Here is a 20,046-nt window from a genome sequence, read left to right on the forward strand (position 1 = left end):
TGTAACATCTCACTTTCTCATCAACCCAGAGTGGATATCCTTTTCTTGATTTTTTTCCTGGGGTTTCACATGCCTCTACATAGTTTAATTTCCACTTCCTTTTCTCATACAATCTGGTTTCTCTTAATTATTATAATCAAAAGACAATTATCATAATCAATTATAATAAGAGTCAATCCACTATCTTTTCTAGCAAGCTTTTCCTGACTTTGCTTTCTCACTTTTCCCACTGGTTCCATGCCCTTTCTTTATGCTTTCATGGTATACTGGGTAGACCTCTTTTATAGTAATTACTACCTGTTGTATTTTTAACTGTGTACTTTTTAGTCTCTATTGGGAAGTTATGACAATAGTCTTCAGGCTTCGTAAAATGGTTAGCACATTGTGGCTGCTCATAACATGTTTGTTGAAAGAAGGAATGAGTCAATGAAGCAGACTTTTTAGGTGGAGGCTTTTAGTTAACATTAGAGACTCTGGAACACTATTGATTGAAACAAGCCAGAAGAACTCAACTCTGCTCCCAAATATCCAGTGCCCAGGCTATTTAGTATTGTTGTAGAGACCCTGGAGAGAACTGGCCAATTCAGGAATCAAATCTTTAGTTTATGCATCTAGAGGGTGGTCCAGATTGACCTGTCCTTCATGAGAGATGAAGAATCTTTGTACCTTAGTTTGGTTTTTAAAATTAGGCCCTTAAGCTAGGTGTGGTGGCGCATACCTGTAATCCCAGTGGCTCGGAGGCTGAGGCAGGAGGATTTCGAGTTCAAAAACAGCCTTGGCAACAGCAAGGCACTAAGCAACTCAGTGAGTCCCTGCCTTTAAATAAAATACAAAATAGGGCTGGGCATGTGGCTCAGTGGTCAAGTGCCCCTGAGTTCAATCCCTGGTACCCCTCACCCACCAAAATTAGGCCCTTAAAGTGACATATATATTCCAAAACTAGAAAGAAGTTCCTTGTAAAGACACAAGCAAACAAAAATTGTGAATAGTGACTGATAAACTCATCAAAATTTCAAAGAACATCTGGATGTATTGGTACACACCTGTAAAATTCTTGGGAAACAGAAGAAATTCTCTCTGTATTTGATTCATTTGTAATCCCAGAGATTTGGAAGGCTGAAACAGGAGGATCACAAATTGGAGACTAGCCTCAGCAATTTAACAAGACCTTCAGCAACATAGTGGGACATTGTCTCAAAATAAAAAGGGTTGGGGATGTAGCTCAGTGGCAAAACATCCTTGGGTTTCAATCCTCAGTACAAGAAAAGAAAACTCAAGGAATAGTACATTAACACGCATATATATGTAAAAATCTAAAGCCCACAGCTCAAATGAGTAAAAGAGGGTGGACTGTGATGTTTAGTATAAATTTTCTCCCTGATATTTTGCCTACTCCCTTTTCTATCATCTTCTTCTTTTTCCCTGTGTATATGTTTTTATCCCTTTCTTATGGATTTTCCTTTCCCTTCCGTCTCTTTCTTTCCCTTCCGTGTCTCTCCCACTTCCATCTATGCTCTTATCCTTTCTTTTTGACATTTCTTCCTGTAACTACAAAGAACTGAAATATGTTTTAAAGACTGCACTATACTGATTTTGTAAAAATTTCTGATTCCTATTCTTGATTTAAAAGCAAACAGTGAGGCTGGAGCTGAAGCTCAGTGGTATTGTTAGCCTAACATGCATGAGGCCATAGGTCCAGTCCCCAGCAAAACACACACACACGTACACTCACAAGAGCAAACAATGTAGGGTTTTTTGTTTTCCTCTTTATAGCCCTTTATTGATTTGTGGCCACCTTTGATTTAGGGACCCTCAAAGGGGAAAAGGTTGCCCATCTTAATGATGATCTTTGAAGACAACATGAGAATCTGTAGGCCTGTCCTGGTCCAATTCTTGTTCCCAAGAGTTCACTATAGCTTAATGTAGGCTCTGAAAAATCAACCACAGAGTCTGTTTGATTTTTAGATAAATCATAGTACTTTAGTTTCCATTAATCTTGAATTCTTTTTTTTTTTTTTTTTTTGTACCAGGGATTGAACACAGGAGCACTTAACCATTGAGCCCAGCCCCAGCCCCATCCCCCTTTTAATATTTTTTTAAGATGTTGATGGATCTTTATTTTATTCATTTATTTATATGCAGTGCTGAGAATCAAACTCAGTGCCTCACACACTAGGCAGCAAGAACTCCACCACTGAGCCACAACCCCATCATCCCCAGTCCTTTTAAAAAATATTTTATTAGAGACAGGGTCTTGCTGAGTTGCTTAGGGCTTCACTAAGTTGCTGAGGCTGGGTTTGAACTCATGATACTCCTGCCTCACTTCTCAAGTCGCTGGGATTACAGGCGTTCACCACCTCACCTGACTTTCATTAATCTTAAACATGATAAAACTATGACTTAGAGATGTCATGCAGCTGCTCAGAACCATGAAAGTGGCAAACGATGGGGCTAGGACTATATTAGTTTTCTATCATTGTGACAAAAATACACGAGATAATTTTCTTAAAAAAGGATAAGGTTTATTTTGGCTCATAATTTGAAAGTTTCAGTTCATTCTTCACTGGACAGTTGTTTCAGAGCTTGTAATGAGGGAGTTCATTTTGGCAGGAGCATGTAGTGGAGGAAGCTGCTGACCTCATAGCACTCAGGAAGCAAAGAGAGTCAGAAGGGCTGGAGTCCCAATATCCCCCTTAATGGTATGCTCCAGTGCCCTAACTTTCTCTTACTAAGCCCTACCTCTTTACTAGGATGCCACCTCCCAATAGCACCACAGGCTGGAGACCAAGCCTTGAACACATGGGGCTTTGGGGAGGCCCTTATCCAAACCACAACAGACCAGAATCTAAATTTAGAGATTTATAAAATGAAAGAATGGTATCTATTTCTATATTACAATGCTATACTAAACTTGGATAAAAAGGAAAGCCACTCTGTCAAAAAAATTGTGAAAATATAACAAATAGTAAAGGCCCCTTGAAACATTTACAGACTGTTGGCCATATGGATCTATAAATTGTGGAAAGAAGATGTATCTCAGGCATGTTCCTCGTGTCTGTGTGTGTGTGTGTGTGTGTGTGTGTGTAAAAATCTCTGAGATTCATTTGACAATCGTTGATTATATTGCCTTTAATATTTTTCTTCTTCGGGGCTGGGGATGTGGCTCAAGTGGTATCGAGCTCTCCTGGCATGTGTGCGACCCGGGTTCGATCCTCAGCACCACATACCAACAAAGATGTTGTGTCCGCCGAAAACAAACTAAAAAATAAATATTAAAAAATTCTCTCTCTCTCTTTCTCTTTAAAAAAATTTTTTTTCTTCTTCCCTTTGTCATAAGAAAGGGCTATTACATAAGAATTTCTAGATTTTTTGACACAATATTTTGTCATTAAGATTTGCAATAGCTTTTCAAATGTGCAGTCTAGGATAGCAGTTTCTATTAAGATTTTCTTTTTATCAGGCTCTTCACCCTGTTTGCTATTGGAAGGGGTACTAGAAGAATTTTGTCAAGTTATTGTCACATGGGATGTAGGGACAGAACTGATCATGGGGGAATAGGAAGAGTTCATTTTTTTGATCATATCTTGGAAGAGAATCTATGCTACTATCACTAACCCTTGATTAATGTATTGAAAAAGATAAAATTGAGGACATTTGAAATGACTAAAAAAGACATTGGCACCAAAATATGAACTATTTTACTAGAGCTATTTATTTGAAACCAGACATGAAAAAAACAGAAGCAATGAATTTTTAGGTTTAATTATAGAAATTCAAATAAAGAGATGAGATGGCAAATATGAGGTTCAAGGGAGTTTTATAAAAATAGGGATTACATACAAGTCTATACTATAAGAATTAATGATTCCTTAGTGTGTCACATAGGTCCTCCTGAATTTTTCTACAGTGTGGGAGTCAGGTACAGTCTGCTACATGACCCTGGTAGAACAATATGAATGTACTTCATCAGGCCTGAACTGAATACTCCCATTCTAGTTTTCAAAATCTGTACGATCAGGCAGAAACCCTTTTTCTCTAAGAAAAAAGAACCATTTTATTAGAAAAATCTTAAGTTTCTACTTTGGAAATTTATTGCCAACTACTATTGATTCTGCCATTTTTGTGTCTTTTACGTACATCTGTCTCTCTCAATGCTAATCGATCACTACAGCCTTTGTTCAGACTTCCAGTTTTTTATCAGGATTCCCTGCTACCCATACTCCAAATTGCTGCCAGACTGATTTTACTAATTGGATGGTGTTACTCTCCTGTTTAAAATCTTGCAATGGCAAAGTTCAAATTTCTTAACCTCTCCTTATAGATAATTATGATTTTCTTGCCAATTTCTTCAAATTTAAGTGTCATTATTCCATTTTTCGTCAGAACTGAATTTCCTGCCCTTTTATAATTTCTTATGATTCTGAGTCTTCTTTTATGCTATCTCTTGTGCCTAGAATGGTCCCTTCTTCACTTTCCATTCCTTGTGTGCCCTCTCCTGCCTAGCTCTCATCTGTAGGGAAGTGCCTCTGTTAATCTCCTTCTCCTGTCAATGCTCTATTACCTGTTTTATCATCTTGCATATTGATTGATCTGTCTTTCCTATTAGACCATCATCTACATGATGACACACATCATAGCTTTTAAACTTTTATCTAATGTTTAGCACAATTTAGAACATGTAAACCATAAATATTTGTTGGGCAAATAAATCTCTTTAAAAAGATTAAAAAATTGTATTGTGTAATAGAAAAACCTGCTGTTTTAGTCAGATTTTTTGCTGCTGAGACTAAAAGATCTGACCAGAACAATTGTAGAAGAGGAAAGGTTAATTTGAGGGCTCATGCTTTCAGTGGTCTTAGTCCATAGAGGGGCGGCTCCACTCCTCAGGACGCCAGATGAGGCTGAACATCATGGCGGAAGAGTGTAGCTAAGGGAAACAGTTCACATCATGGTGATCAAGAAGCAGTGAGAGAGACTCTACTCACCAGATACCAATATATACACAAAAGCCACGCCCCAATTCCCACCTCCTCCAGCCACACCCTACCACTTCAGTTAATCCTATTAGGGATTAACTCACTGATTAGGCTAAGGCTATAACCCAATCATTTCTCCTTCAAACCTTCTTGCATTGTCTCACATGTGAGTTTTCAGGGGACACCTCTCATCCAAACCATAACACCTCGATATCTTGTGACCTTGTAGGATAATACCACTAAAAACCTTTGAAGTCATCTTGTCTCTTTGTGAATTAAGGCACAAATAATACCACTTTTATTTATTTGCTTAGCTATTTTGATGGGTTAAAAGTGACCAAAAGATTCATCTCAGGAAATCAGAGTTTCCTTCTTCTGTCCTAGTAGAAACTGTAGCCAAATTAGGAAGATTCATGTCAAGGATAGGTTGTTCATTGAAGTTCTCTACGCTTATAATTGGTGCACATTTGTGATGTGTCAGGCTCTGGACATAATGCTGGATGTTAAAAATAAAGTAAAGAAGATACAGGCTCTCAGTGTCAAAGAAATAATAGTCTTTTGAGCAAGTTTATCCTTAGAGTTTTTGAGTTATTATGTGAATTAAATAAGATGTCATATTAGTCTTTGAGTTCTGAAGTTAGTCCTAGGTAAACACTAGATAGTCTCTGTACTATTATTAACAGGAATAGTATCCAACTATGACTATGGCTTGATGTATTTAAATGAAATCAATCAGCAAAATGGATTATTTATTTCTCCTCTGGTGATAAAGGTATTTTATTATGAGCTGGAGTTTGTGGGAAACACTACTTAATGGATTGTTAGCTAATAGATAATTTGAAATATTTTAAATGGTTTTGTAATTTTAATTAGATAGATATTTTTTCTAAATTTCTCAATGTTTTCCTTTCTGTGGCTTCAGATAGTATCTCCTTTCTCTTTTGAGGTAGTTGACAATAATAATTTAAGATACTCAAGAAATTGTCTAGGAGTAAAATATGTTTGATTTGTGCACACTTACAAAAAAATTCAGAGAATCTGTATTATGGATCCATCTTACAATGTGAGACTAAATTCATGGTATATATCTTCAACCTCTATTCATTTTTAGTTTATAAGTAGTAATTTTTATTAAGAAATAGCATTCTTGTGTTTCTTTCCATATAGCTGATGTAGCATCCAGCAGAAATTTACTGTGGTTCATCAATGAGACTGGAGTAGAAATAATCACATTCAGAAGCAGGCAGCACTGGCAATTACTCTTTTTTGTTTTACAGAGATGAGCGAAATCAGTCCATCATTGTAAGTGGAGAGTCTGGGGCAGGAAAAACAGTCTCAGCTAAGTATGCCATGCGATACTTTGCAACTGTAAGTGGTTCTGCCAGTGAGGCCAACGTTGAAGAGAAGGTCTTAGCCTCCAACCCCATCATGGAGGTAAGACAGCAGTATCCTAGGCCTTCTAAATATATTCTTAGGAAACATACTGAAAAATCTAATTGATATGTCAGATAATCAGGGGCCTCCCAGCCACTAAAATTAGAAAAATACCTTTCTACATGTTAGTAATACATCCAAGAAAAGTGAAAATTATGTAAGGTGATTGAGTAAAGCCCAGCCATCAAAAAATCTGCTTTAATTCAAAATCTTATATTTTTAACCTACCAATAGAATTTTTGCCTGTGATAACAGGTAGCAGTACTTTGTTTTCTAAAGTTTCTTTCTCTTAGTTAATTGATCGAACCTATTGTTCTGTGTACCAGAAGTACAAGTTACTTATCCCCTGCCTCCTGAGTTATTTATGCTCTTTCCAAAACATAGGGTTTACTATGTTCAAGCATGAATGAACTTCATTATTTCTTTGCTCAGAGTTTATTTTCTGTGCTTAATCTGACCTATTTGGCTTTAAATTTAAAGTTTTCCCCTAATTTGAATTACAAACTTAAACCATGACCTCATAAACTTTCTTCTCCTTCTCCTTCTCCTTCTCCTTCTCCTTCTCCTTCTCCTTCTCCTTCTTCATCACATAACACAGATATAGGTTAGTAAAAGAAATTCAGTGATTATAAGTTCTTGGTAGTGAAAAACAATGAAAGGACAATGTGCTTTCAAAAGTCAAATATGTATACAAGATAGAAATGACTATGCCAAAGAAAATAAAGTATTTTATTTGAATGTAATTTTAAGAAAGTTATAGTTTTGTAAGAAAATGAGGAAAAATAAGTTTTGTTAAATGGACAGAAATTAGTTTGGACATACAGAAACAAACCTTGCTATTTAAAAATTCAAATGGGTATTTTTTTATTCCTGTTTTTTTCCTTTGTCAATCCTTATTTATCACCTAAACACAGATGGAGTTAAAACTGGCATGGTGCACCTGTGGTACAAGTGGTTTTTGCAATAATCTGTCCAGAGGTAAATTTTGCCTGGTTTGCAGTGCTGTGTGTGTCACTTGAAAACACAATGCTGTGAACTTCGTCTATACAGGATTGCTCTCCAAGATATGTTGGGAAAGTTGAGAGGCCTCCAAGGCTGGTATGCTATGGAAAGAAAACTGGAAAAGTTTTCTGAAATAAATTGGATAGGAAGAAGCAGATGTTTGTGCTAAAAGAGAGTACTGAGCTCGGCACAATGGCACACACCTATAATACTAGCTACTTGGGAGGCCGAGGCAAGAGGATTGCAAGTTTGAAACTAGCCTCAACAATTCAGCAAGACTCTATCTGAAAATCTGAAATATAAAATATATTTTATCTGAAAATAAAATATAAAAAGGGATGAGGATATAGCTCAGTGGCGAAGCACCCCTAGTTCCAATTCTTGGTACCAACAAACAATTTCACAAAAAGAAAATAGTGAAGATTTTAAGCAAATTAAAGTTTTCAAAGTATTTAGCTCTGTATGTAGTGGTGGGTATTACTGACGTTATTATTAGGTAAATAGTTTATGGAGCCAGCTTTTTTTTTTATCAGAAAGCAACAATGCTTTGTTTTATCATGACAACATACTCCTAGTATTTGGCAATAGTTCAGGCCATTCTAGTCCCTAATGTTAGAATATCCTGAAGTCTTTATTGTGATAGCATTAGGAAATTCCATGTCTTCTAGGTTAGACTACATAAAAGTATGATTTGGATTTGTCTCGGAGAAACTTAATTCAGAATGAGCCTTTTAGAATGTGTCAAAAGATGACCTCTTTCAAAAAACAGCCATATTAATGCTTCTATAGTTCAAGTTTGAGTTGTATGAATAGAAATGATATTAAAATTTTGGAATGGACACAGGGACTACTTTTTTTTTAATTATTTTTTTTTAATTTTATTTTTTTTATTGGTTGTTCACAACATTACAAAGCTCTTGACATATCATATTTCATACATTAGATTGAAGTGGGAGGGACTACTTTTTAATAAGCAGTTATAAGGAATTTGTCCTGTTTACTGGGATGAAAAAAAATAAATAAAGTCATCCAGTAATTGATCCCTTCTTTCTGTACTGTCATTTAATCTGTAGGAATTTGGGCTAAGAAAAATTTGGTAAAGAGAGAACTAATTTTCAACAACTATAAAGAGGACATCTCAGTTTGTGAGGCTCTAAGCAAAACAAACATACAAAAAAAGACTTGGAGCTTAAGATTGACAACAAAGGGTCTGTAGTCACTAGAAAAAAAAAGCATGTAAAACATTGAATATGAAGCCTAGAAAGTTTATAGGTTTAAGATTGACAACAAAGGGACTATAGTCACTAGAAAAAAAAGCATGTAAAATATTGAATATGTAGCCTAGAAAGTTTATAGGTTTAAATGTGCTGTAAGACTATGTTTCTATATTAGAGCCCATTACTGTGATATCAAGAAAGGAATGTCCAGGTATCCAGTGATCTGCAAAAACTCCTTGGTGGGATAATGGACATCCTGTACATAGTTAACAACATGACCCAGTGGCTAAAGGGATTTGTTCATTATCCTTTAGAAAGCAAACACCTTGTGCTAAAAATAGTCTCCTTTGGCAAAATGTAAATGATGTAGCAAAATTATTCTTTTTGCTCTGTTTTATTTTTTTATTTTTTTTTTAGAAAGAATTTTTAATATTTATTTTTTAGTTTTCGGCGGACACAACATCTTTGTTTGTATGTGGTGCTGAGGATCAGACCCGGGCCGCACGCATACCAGGCGAGCGCGCTACCGCTTGAGCCACATCCCCAGCCCCGTTTTTGCTCTGTTTTATAACAAGTTTTTTCTCTTGGAAGTCTTTTTTTGTATGTTTGTTTTGCATGTTACTTGGGATTGAACCCATGGGTGCTTTATTTACCACTAAGCCACGTCTCCAGCCCTTTTTATTTTTTATTTTGAGATGAGGCCTTACTAAATTGCTTAAAGCCTCACTAAGTTGCCTAGGATGGCATTCAACTTACAACCCTCTTACCTCCCAAGTCACTGTGATTATACACCTGTGCCACTGTATTGGGCTCAGGTTTTGTGTGCGTGTGTGTATATGTGTGTGTGATATTAAGAAGGGTAATAACATCTGAGTACATGTCTATAATGAATTATATCAGACTGTCAGCTCATACTATAATTTTGCTGAAATGGTAGCTTCCAGTCATTCTTTTTTTTCTCTAGAAAAGCATTTAAAATATTTATCTAAGTTGTAGCAGTATCCTCATTGCCAAAACAAAATATGATGATATCTGCCCTCTTCCAGAAATTGAAAATACATTTTCTTTGACTGATCAGAGAATCTAGCATGATTTTTTTTTTTAAAGAGAGAGTGAGAGACAGAGAGAGAGAGAGAGAATTTTTTAATCTTTATTATTTTTTTTTTTTTTAGTTTTCGGCGGGCACAACATCTTTGTTTGTATGTGGTGCTGAGGATCGAACCCGGGCCGCACGCATGCCAGGCGAGCGCGCTACCACTTGAGCCACATCCCCAGCCCCAATCTAGCATGATTTTAGCATTACTTTTTTTTAGCTGTATTGCTACTGTTTGTTTCACTCTTTTAATGCTCTACACTGTTTTCACATCTTTCTCTTTGCTATGTATGGTTTTGATATACTAATCTTTTTTTTTTTTTAAGAGAGAGAGAGAGAGAATTCTTTAATATTCATTTTCTAGTTTTCGGCGGACACAACATCTTTGTATGTAGTGCTGAGGATCGAACCCAGGCCGCACGCATGCCAGGCGAGCGCGCTACTGCTTGAGCCACATGCCCAGCCCCTGATATACTAATCTTAACAGAGGCTTTGCACAAGTGAAATCTATTGCTCTTATATGAAAAAAGTTGATCAAACATTTTACATATATGCATTATATGAATATTTGCTTTTTAAACTATACTAATTTTTTTTGCTTTACCTTAGAAAAATTTGTAGAAGCATATCAATTAAATCAGTAAGAAGACATGCATTTTAATTTTTAAGGTTACATAAAAATGTAGCAGAAAGTTATATTGTCCACATTACACAGCAGATGCTTTGCAATTTAGATACTACCATCAAAAATTAAAGCCAAATTTTACTTTCTCAGGTTTCTGAAAGAGGCATTTAAATTGAATAGGTAATACTTATCCTCTGATAATAAGAAGTCCAACTGGACCTTTGTTGCTGTAGGATGGATGAGATGAGAGAAACTTCCAGTTTCTAAAGAAACCCTGAACATAAGAGCAACATTTCCAGGAAAATATTAATTTGGCTTAACCATCTCATTTATACAAAACTAAATTTTTCAAGAAATCAAAATCTTGATGCTTAACTCATAAGGCTTGTATTTTGGCAACTCCCAACCCTACCCTGTTCTTTCTTCACTGGAATGAATGTATGGAATATGAAAATCTCCAATTGCGGGATCAGGTTTACTGTTCTGAAATTCATTTTTGTGAGAATAACAAGACAAATAAGAATGATTAGTATGTATTTGTATTGTTGTGCAGTGGGCAAAGCATTCATCTGTACCTGCAGGGGCAAAGTTGGTTCTGTACTTAAAAGAATCACTTTTAAATATTTATGTTCAATTTTCTTTTTTCTATCCCTGAATAGACATTGTAATTGTCATGTCATGAATTGCACTTCTAAAATCTTAATTTTTTCCCTTGCTTCTTAGTCTATTGGAAATGCTAAAACAACCAGGAATGATAATAGCAGTCGCTTTGGGAAGTATATAGAGATTGGTTTTGATAAGAGATATAGAATCATTGGTGCCAATATGAGAACATACCTTTTAGAGAAATCCAGAGTGGTGTTCCAGGTAAGCTGGGCATGTACATATGTATGTATAGTTATGTTAGATTGCCACATAATTGCAGAGCTCATGCTTGCTGGAGTGGTATAAATTTTGTTTCTAGACACTCTCAAGAACACATTGTGACAGTATTACTGCAAACTATGCTTGGACTAAAGCATGTAAAATGGTGCCTGCAGGAGCAGAATACCCCATAGACTTACAGTCTTTGAGCGCTGATGTAGATTTAATAGTTTTGACTTTTTTCTACAGATGTTTGTTGAAAAGTCTGCTTACGAAGAGGCACTATTAGTTTAGTCTTGTCTCTCTTCTTTCCCAATTGATGGGGAACAGATTGACTTATGTCTACAAGGAGTTACAGCTTGAATTCAGCTAAGAAAAAAGTTATCTTTGTTCTTTTACTATATTTTTTCTTAGAATATGATATTGTTTAGATAGAAAAGTGAGGGATTAAAAAATCTTTATATCTCAGTTGTGAACTATTATCAAAAATAAAGTTGATGAATTTGTGCAGAGTTTGTATTCACATGTATGCCCTTAATCCTTTTGGTCTGAAAGGGTAAAATACTATACATTTGCAATACTAGCAGATGTATATTTATAGGCATACTAAAGGAATGTATATTTATCATTAGCAAGCTCCTGGTGACCTACTATATCCCTATGTTATCAGATCTGTAGTTTCAGTATCCCCTTTAATTGGACGCCCACTGCATAGAGAGTCAAATACTGCTGGCACTGCCAGGTATCAGGGTCCACAATTTCCATTTTCCAAGCCTGTTATGGCTTAGAAAGTTATCTGGGACATACCAAAAGTCACACATTGGGGAAGCCTGCATCTACAAAGGCTTTGACTTTAGATTTGTGCCTCATTGATGACAAACTAAAATATAATACTCAATTTATATAATAAGGCACCCTTTACCATTGTTCTAATATCCAAATGCACACAGTGATTTTCTTGCATATGTAAATACTTCTACAGATTTTTGGGAAAACTGTCTAGTTTAGTAGCCTGAAGAACAAATTAATTTGAATGAGACATAGGTAGATCTAAGAAAAGATTGAATCCAAATAGTAAAGATTTGATTGATATATCCTTAAAGGTGACGTGGATAGGAAAAAAACATCCTTGGTCAGTATGTTGGCCAAAGGCTAGCAAGGCTTAGTACAAAATTATAAGGCCTAATCTGTATTGCCTTGTCTGGAGACAGTGTAGTCATTCTAGCTGTTCTCTAGTCTCTGGGGATAGAATATTGAGAAGGATCTATGAAAATGAATCTCATAGTCAGAAAAACCAAATTTGATATTGTCTCTCATTTACAAAGATGATCAGAGCATTTCTGCAGACCCACCTGCTTTCCTAGTTTTTGTACACTGAACAACCTGATCTCTTGCCTAATTATACTTATAATCATAGGTATGTTGGTATTTTGTTCAGTGTCTTCTGTCCCTGTAATAATAGACTTTCTATTAAACCAGATATCAGTTTACTTTGGGCATCAAACCTAGCCTTGACCTTATTAGTACTAATCTTTTTCTAACAGAATGCATTGCAGAATTCAAGGATATGATAATGTAATATTAAGATTATATTAGTATTCAATTTTGTATGTATAGTATTATTGCAACTATATTTCTAGGTATGTATGTAAAAAAACTCTCAGAAAATATTAAAAATTGACCTTAGAATTATAAATGATTTATTTTCTATTTTGTAAAATAGTTATCAGTTTTAAAATATATAAATAAAAATGTTATGGAGGATAATATAGCATGTTTATGGATTTCTTAGGAGCAAAACTGCAGAAGATGGTCCTCTCTAAAATATGGCAAACATGGGATTATTATTTTTCAAAGAGTTGGGAAGATCACAAATATTTAGAAAAAGTATTGAGTACTGAAAAAACAGAAGATTTAGCTTCCCTCAAAAGCGCTGATCTCTTATAACTATAGCCATTTATTAAGCTGTTGGCTAGTTCAAAAGGCATTACTCTTGGATATTTTCGATTGAGTGTGAATAATACATCTACATATACATATACACATATAGATTCCATCTATTTTATTTATTTACTTTTATTTTTTTAAGAAACTATCTTACTATGTTTCTGAGGCTGACCCCAAACTCCTGATATCAAGCAATCCTGTGCCTCAGCTCCCCAGTAGTTGGGACTACAGGTGTGTACCACTGTGACCAGCTTACATATAACTAAAAACCATAAGGTTTAACAATCATAAATAAGTATTAGGAAATTTGGTAAGGACAATTTATTTCACTGAGAAAATTAAATATTAAAATTGTATTTTATGAGAATTTTCTGAGTTTTAGATCAAATGTTATAATTGAAAACTCTTCTTATTTCAAAGGCAGAAGAGGAGAGAAACTATCATATCTTCTATCAGCTTTGTGCCTCAGCACAATTACCTGAATTTAAAATGCTGCGATTAGGTATGAATATGGCTCTAGACTTATTATATTGGTATTATTTTCGTTTAATACCTGAGTTTCCAAACTAACTTGTTAAAAGAAGTTTATCTCATACTGAAATTTTTATGGATAAAAATGATTTTTAGAAGTCTGCAGTTGGCTTCAGAAGGACCCATGGGGTGCGGAAGAAGTGAGTAGTTGTATAAATAGAACAGGATTGGGGCTGGGTATGTGGCTCAAGCGGTAGCGCGCTCGCCTGGCATGCGTGCGGCCCGGGTTCAATCCTCAGCACCACATACCAACAAAGATGTTGTGTCCGCCGAGAACTAAAAAATAAATATTAAAAATTCTCCTCTCTCTCTGTCTCTCTCTCTCTCTCTCTCTCTCTCTCCCCCCCCCTCTCTCACTCTCTCTTAAAAAAAAAAAGAACAGGATTGGCCTTGGTGTGATGCTTATTAAGATGAGTGATGAGTATGTAGGGGTTTATTATAATAGTCTCTCTACTTTTATGTACGTTTGAAATTTATCTTGAATGAAAGAAAAAAAATTTACTAGTTGGAGGCCTATAGGGTTTCTGATACGGGAAGTAAAGTGTTTGAGGAAATTGTCATAGCATGTAATTTGGAATTAAACCTTTGGGAAACTACTATACATTTCAACAATTAAGATAAATAAGTCATAAACATAGTTTTGAGTTTTCAATTAAAATATGATTGAAAACAGAAAGGAATATATATACACACATGTATATAATCTCTAGACCTGGACACTTAAATGTTCTACTCTGCCTTCAATTCAGAGTGATCATAAGGGTAGAAGTCAAAGCTCTTTCTCAGACTGCAAAATTATTTTCCTTCATTGCAGGAAATGCAAATAGCTTTCATTACACGAAACAGGGAGGTAGCCCAGTGATTGAAGGAGTGGATGATGCAAAGGAGATGGCACATACCAGGCAGGCCTGCACTCTACTAGGTAATGTAATTTTATTCTTCAGCTCTTACAAGCAATAGTGTTTTGTTTTTTCTTTTGGTTGGTGGTATTGTGTGTTTGTGTGTGCACGCATACGATGAGGATTAAACCTAGGGGTGCTTTACTATTGAGCTACATCCCCAGACCTTTTTACTTCTTATTTTGAGACAGGGTCTCACTCACTAAGTTGCTGAGGCTGGCCTTGAATTTATAATCCTCCTGCCTCAGCTTCCTGAGTTGCTGGGATTACAGGTATGTACCACTATATCTGAGAAGCAATAGCTTTTTTTTTTTTTTTCCTTTTTTATCTTTTTTGGTATCAGGGATTGAACCCAGGAGTGTTCAATCACTGAGCCTCATTTCAGTCTATTTTTATTTCTTATTTTGAGGCAGGGTTTTGCTAAGTTACTTAGGGCCCCACTAAATGGCTGAGGCTGGCTTTGAACTTGTGATCCTCCTTTCTCAGCCTCCGAGCACTGGGATTACAGGCATGTGCCACCTGCCCAGTGAGCAATTGCTTTTTGCTTAAAGCAGCTTTGTTTGAAATACTGTTTTGGTTTTGTATTAAGTAGTGAGCATTGCTGGTAGACTTAATATAGTTTATAGAACACATTCAGACAACAATTAAGCACAAGGGTTTTAGGGTGATGGAACTATTCTAAAATTAAATTTTGGTAATGGTTGCACAAATTTGTAAATTTACTGAAAATCACTGCTTTGCACACTTACAGCAGCACATGTTTTGTAGTTTGAAAATTATCCCTCCATAAAGTTGTTTTTAAAAACATATTTGAGATATCAGGTAAGGTAAGACTAACTAATTTTCTGTGAAAATTTTTACAAAAATCTAGAACCTATAGCTAATAAGATGGGTTTCTCTACAAGCTTGAATTTTCCACGGATTTTCATTATGTTTTTGTTTTTTGTTTGGGGGGTATTTTGTATCTTGGAAAAATGACTATATTGGCATGATAACAGAACATTATATTAAATGTGATTTGGTCCAATGTTTTTGAAACTGCTCAGATGTTAACAAATGTTGTGAATAAATTAATTTTTAGACCCATAGTCTATACCTTTTAGAGGTGAATTATTTTTCTTTTAAAAAGAAACATTTCAGGGCCTGGAGTTGTGGCTCAGTGCTTACCTGGCATGTGTGAGGCACTGGGTTTGATTCTCGGCACCACATCTAAATAAATAAATTAAATAAAGGTCCATCAACAACTAAAAAAAAAAAAATTTTTTTAAAGCAGAAACTGGGCATGGTGGTGCATGCCTGTAATCCCAGTAGCAGAGCTAAGGCAGGAAGATCATGAGTTCAAAGCCAGCCTCAACCCTAAGCAACTTAATGAGACCCTGTCTTTAAATAAAATTTTTAAAAGGTCTGGGGGCCCAAGCATGGTGGTGTATGCCTGTTATCCCAGTGGCTCAGGAGGATAAGACAGGAGGATCACAAGTTCAAAGCCAGCCTCAGCAATGGTGAGGCGCTAAGCAACTCAGTGAGACATTGTCTCTAAATAGGGCTGGGGATGTAACTCAGTGGTTGAGTGCCCCTGAGTTCAACCCCTGGTACAAAAAAAAAGGCTGGGGGTATTGCTCAGTGGTTAAGTACCCCTGGGTTCAATCTCTAGTACCAAAACAAACAATCAAACAAACCAAAAAAAATGCAGAATATAAATAACTTAAACATTGAGAAGTACCTTTGAATGAGTTAATTTAAAAGCATTTCTAATCACAGTATGGTCTAGGACTACTATAGAGCTTGCTGGAAGTATGAAATCTCCTTCCTTTTCTTAAACTTGTGAATCAGAATCTGCTTTTTAACAGATCTATTAGTGATTCATATGCATATTAAAGTTTGAAAAATACTGCTTTACTCCTAGGGCCAAATTATGAATTTGAAAAAGCCATAATGTTGGACATAACATAAACATTCATTATAAGGTCAATTCTCAATTACTGTGTATGATTACATATTTGGAAATAATTTTACTATAACTTAATTATGTTTAATATTCTGAAAATTTTTTACTTACAGAAAAACAGCCAAATCTGATAAAAGCCAAAAGCTGTCTAGTTTTTTCATTCTGTTTTATACTTCAGCTCCTTCTCCAATGCTGTATTTGGACATTAACTCTTCAGACCAGGGAATAACACCTGTCTGAACATCTCTGATCTTGGGGTCTCTTTGATTTATACTTGGCCTTTAGTTAAAAGAAGTAATTAAATCATTGATTTAAAACAGCCTTATTATTGTGCTACAACTTGCACTTGAAATAAAGATTAATAGAAATGGCAATAATATTAATAAAATACTTAAATCCAATATGTGACAATGATATGATCATTTTGTGTAGTACTTACCACGTATCACATTGGGTATGCTGTGTGTGTTACCTCATTCAATGTTAACACCCTTTGAAGAATTCACTTTTATTCCCATATCTCAAATGAGAAAATGAAAGCATAGGAGGGTGAAGTTACCTGCCCATGTGTATATCCACATTATCACCCATAATGCTAACTGCTTAATGTTTTAATGTCAATGAAGATGAATGATTGTTAGCTGTGACTCACTATAATGTGTATAACATCTGTCAATATTCAAGAATTAACAATAGATTTAAAATTATCTGCTATAATGTTTTGTTGCTATTCTGAAATTAATCACTTACTCATTTACTCTATTTAAGGAATTAGTGAATCTTATCAAATGGGAATTTTTCGAATACTTGCTGGCATCCTTCACTTAGGCAATGTTGCATTTACTTCTCGAGATTCAGACAGCTGCACAATACCTGTAAGTACAGAATGAAATTGGTGTGGTAGAAGTTGAATTGTGTTTTAGTTTTGTTGATTTTTTTGTAGAAGCAATATAATTTAAGTCTCTCTGACATTATCAGAGAGATAATTATCAAAAAGATGTATTATCAAAAATATAAAGCTTGAACTGAGAATAAAGAAAATGGGTTTCAATTCTTGGTGCAGTGATTATGTGATTATTATTATTATATTTATTTATTTATTTATTTATTTGTATGTGTGTGTGTGTGTGTGTGTGTGTGTGTGTTTAAGAGAGAGAGAGAATAAATGGTCTTGGATATGTGTCTGATTTCTATAACCGAGGGAGAAATACTACATGTAGTTTCATTTGGCCAATTTAACTTTGTGTCTTTAGCTTTGGAGATGTAATATGGTTTAAAAATTATTGAACAGTGCTAAGGAAAGAAAATTGGCTGGGATAGGGTGTGGGGTGGGAAAGAAACTGACTTATCCCTTTTAGTCTTTTTTTTTTTTTTTTGGTGGCAGGGATGAACTTAGGGGCTATCAACCACTGAGCCACATCCCCAGCCCTATTTTGTGTTATATTTAGAGACAGGGTCTCACTGAGTTGCTTAAAGCCTCGCTGTTGCTGACGCTGCCTTTGAATTTGTGATCCTCCTGCCTCAGCCTCCCAAGCCGCTGGGATTACAGGCATGTGCCACCGCACCTGGCTTCCTTTTTAATCATATAGAATGTGGTATATGTACATCTTCTGAAATGTATAAATTCTCAGGCTTTGGGCATGGCTCAGTGGGAGAGCTCATGCTTAGTATGTGCAAGGCCCAGGGTTCAATTCCCAGGAGTTAAAAAATGTATGAATTCTAACTTCTCCCCATATCTATCTGTGTGTCTCTCTCCGTCTCTCAATGTAGATATCTAGGATAGATAACAATGATACACAGATGAAATTAGTTACTATAATATAAATGACCCCATAAGATCATAAACTTGGGTGAATTTAGAGCTATAAGGGAATATATCATGCCCTTGCTTAAATCCTTCAGGATTTCCCATTGTCTTCAGGAATAAGGTAGACACTCTACAGTAGTTCTCCATTATCTATAGTTTTGTTTTTGGTGGTTTCAGTTACTTGTGGTCAACTTTGGCCTGAATATTAAATGTAAAATTCCAGACATAAACAATCATATAGTTTAAATTGTGCACCATTCTGAGTAGTATGATGAAATTTCATGCTGTTCTGCTTCATTCCACCTGGGACATGAATCTTCTCCTTGTCCAGTATATCCATGCTGTATATGCTGCCACCCATTAGTCACTTAGTAGTCATCTCAGTTATTATGGTGCTGTTGAAGTATCACGGTGCTTATGGCCAAGTAACCCTTACATAGGAGCCTAATGATAAGTCACAATGCCTATGTCATTCTTCTCACTTCATCTCACATAGGCATTTTATCATCTCTCATCATCATCGTAAGAAGGGTGAGTACAATATGATCCGATCTTTTGAGAGGGAAAGAGACAGTATACTCACATAACTTTTATTATACAATAGTGTTATAATGGTTCTATTTACAATTGTTCTATTATTAGTTGTTGTTAATTTCTTATTGTGCCTAATTTATAAATTAAACTTTATCATATATTTGTATATTTAAGGAAGAAGTATATATGGTGTTTATTTTCCATTAGGAGTCTGCAGATAAGGAGATGTGCTGTACTTGGCATAACATTGAAAGCCCTTTTATGGTCGACCTTTGACTTCCTATTCAGTTTACCTCTCATCACTTATCACACTCCAGCCCAGAAATTTACTAACTCAGCTACCTCTCTCTCCTGCCTTTGCTCAGATTCTCTCTGGGGTGTAGGATAACTGTTCTTTCTGGGCAGCTCCAACTGCTAACATACAGCTCTGGCAGCATCTCTTAGCATCACCCTTCTTTCCACTGCTTTCCTTTATCTCAGCTCAAGTCTCAATGTTTTATAAAGGTCTCTCTTGCTTGTGTTTAGCCCCTAGGAGTTGAGGTCCTTGTAAATGGGACCGTACTCTTTCTTGGTTGCCTTTTTTCTTTGGATCAATAGCTCCTCATATAAAAACAGATTCCCTATTCCTATAAGAAAGAATCTATTCCCTGCCTTTTGTAAATGTAGTAGTTTTGTACTACAATTAGATATATGAAACATAAAATCAATACTTTATGATTTGAAGAGAAACACTATACTATAAATGATTTATTAGTCATAGGGCCATGAGTTAAATGGTAGTGAGCTTTGTTTATGAGAAATTTGATCTACACAATTTCCTTTATGTATAATTTATAATTTCCCTAAGCCATGGATCCTAATTGAGGTGCATGGTACCACTTCTCCCTGCCCCCTACATACACACAGGCTCTTCTCCTACTGACAGGTCTTTTTTATTTTTATTTTTATTATTTTGGGATACTGTAGATTGAACCCAGGAAGATTCTATCATTGAGCTCTATCCTCTGCCCCTTTTATTTTTTATTTTGAGACAGGTCTTGCTAAGTTGCTAAGACTGACCATGAACTTGCCATCCTCCTACCTGAGCCTTCTGAGTCACTGGTATTATGGGTGTATGCCACCATGCCCAGCCTTTATGGCAGCTTTTTTAAATTTATTTTTTTAGTTTTAGT

The 20,046-nt window shown here is 35.6% G+C and overlaps 1 protein-coding gene across 5 annotated transcripts in view; it reads left to right on the forward strand.

Annotated features, from left to right (window-relative positions):
* The window catches only part of MYO5A (myosin VA), a 207,184-nt gene that overhangs the window by 86,752 nt on the left and 100,386 nt on the right, over positions 1-20,046 (forward strand). For 4 of the 5 annotated variants that reach the window (XM_081290005.1, XM_081290006.1, XM_081290007.1 and 1 more), the window contains exons 5-9: positions 6,254-6,410; positions 11,071-11,214; positions 13,579-13,660; positions 14,504-14,611; positions 17,302-17,408. In XM_081290005.1, the coding sequence (XP_081146131.1) occupies positions 6,254-6,410; positions 11,071-11,214; positions 13,579-13,660; positions 14,504-14,611; positions 17,302-17,408 (598 nt within the window). Of the gene's footprint in view, positions 1-6,253; positions 6,411-7,324; positions 7,389-11,070; positions 11,215-13,578; positions 13,661-14,503; positions 14,612-17,301; positions 17,409-20,046 lie in introns of those variants that run through there. The other variant, XM_081290009.1, reaches the window with a different exon arrangement.

The sequence above is a fragment of the Spermophilus citellus genome (assembly GCF_964194105.1).
Source record: "Spermophilus citellus genome assembly, chromosome: 4".
Taxonomy (NCBI): Eukaryota; Metazoa; Chordata; class Mammalia; order Rodentia; family Sciuridae; genus Spermophilus; species Spermophilus citellus.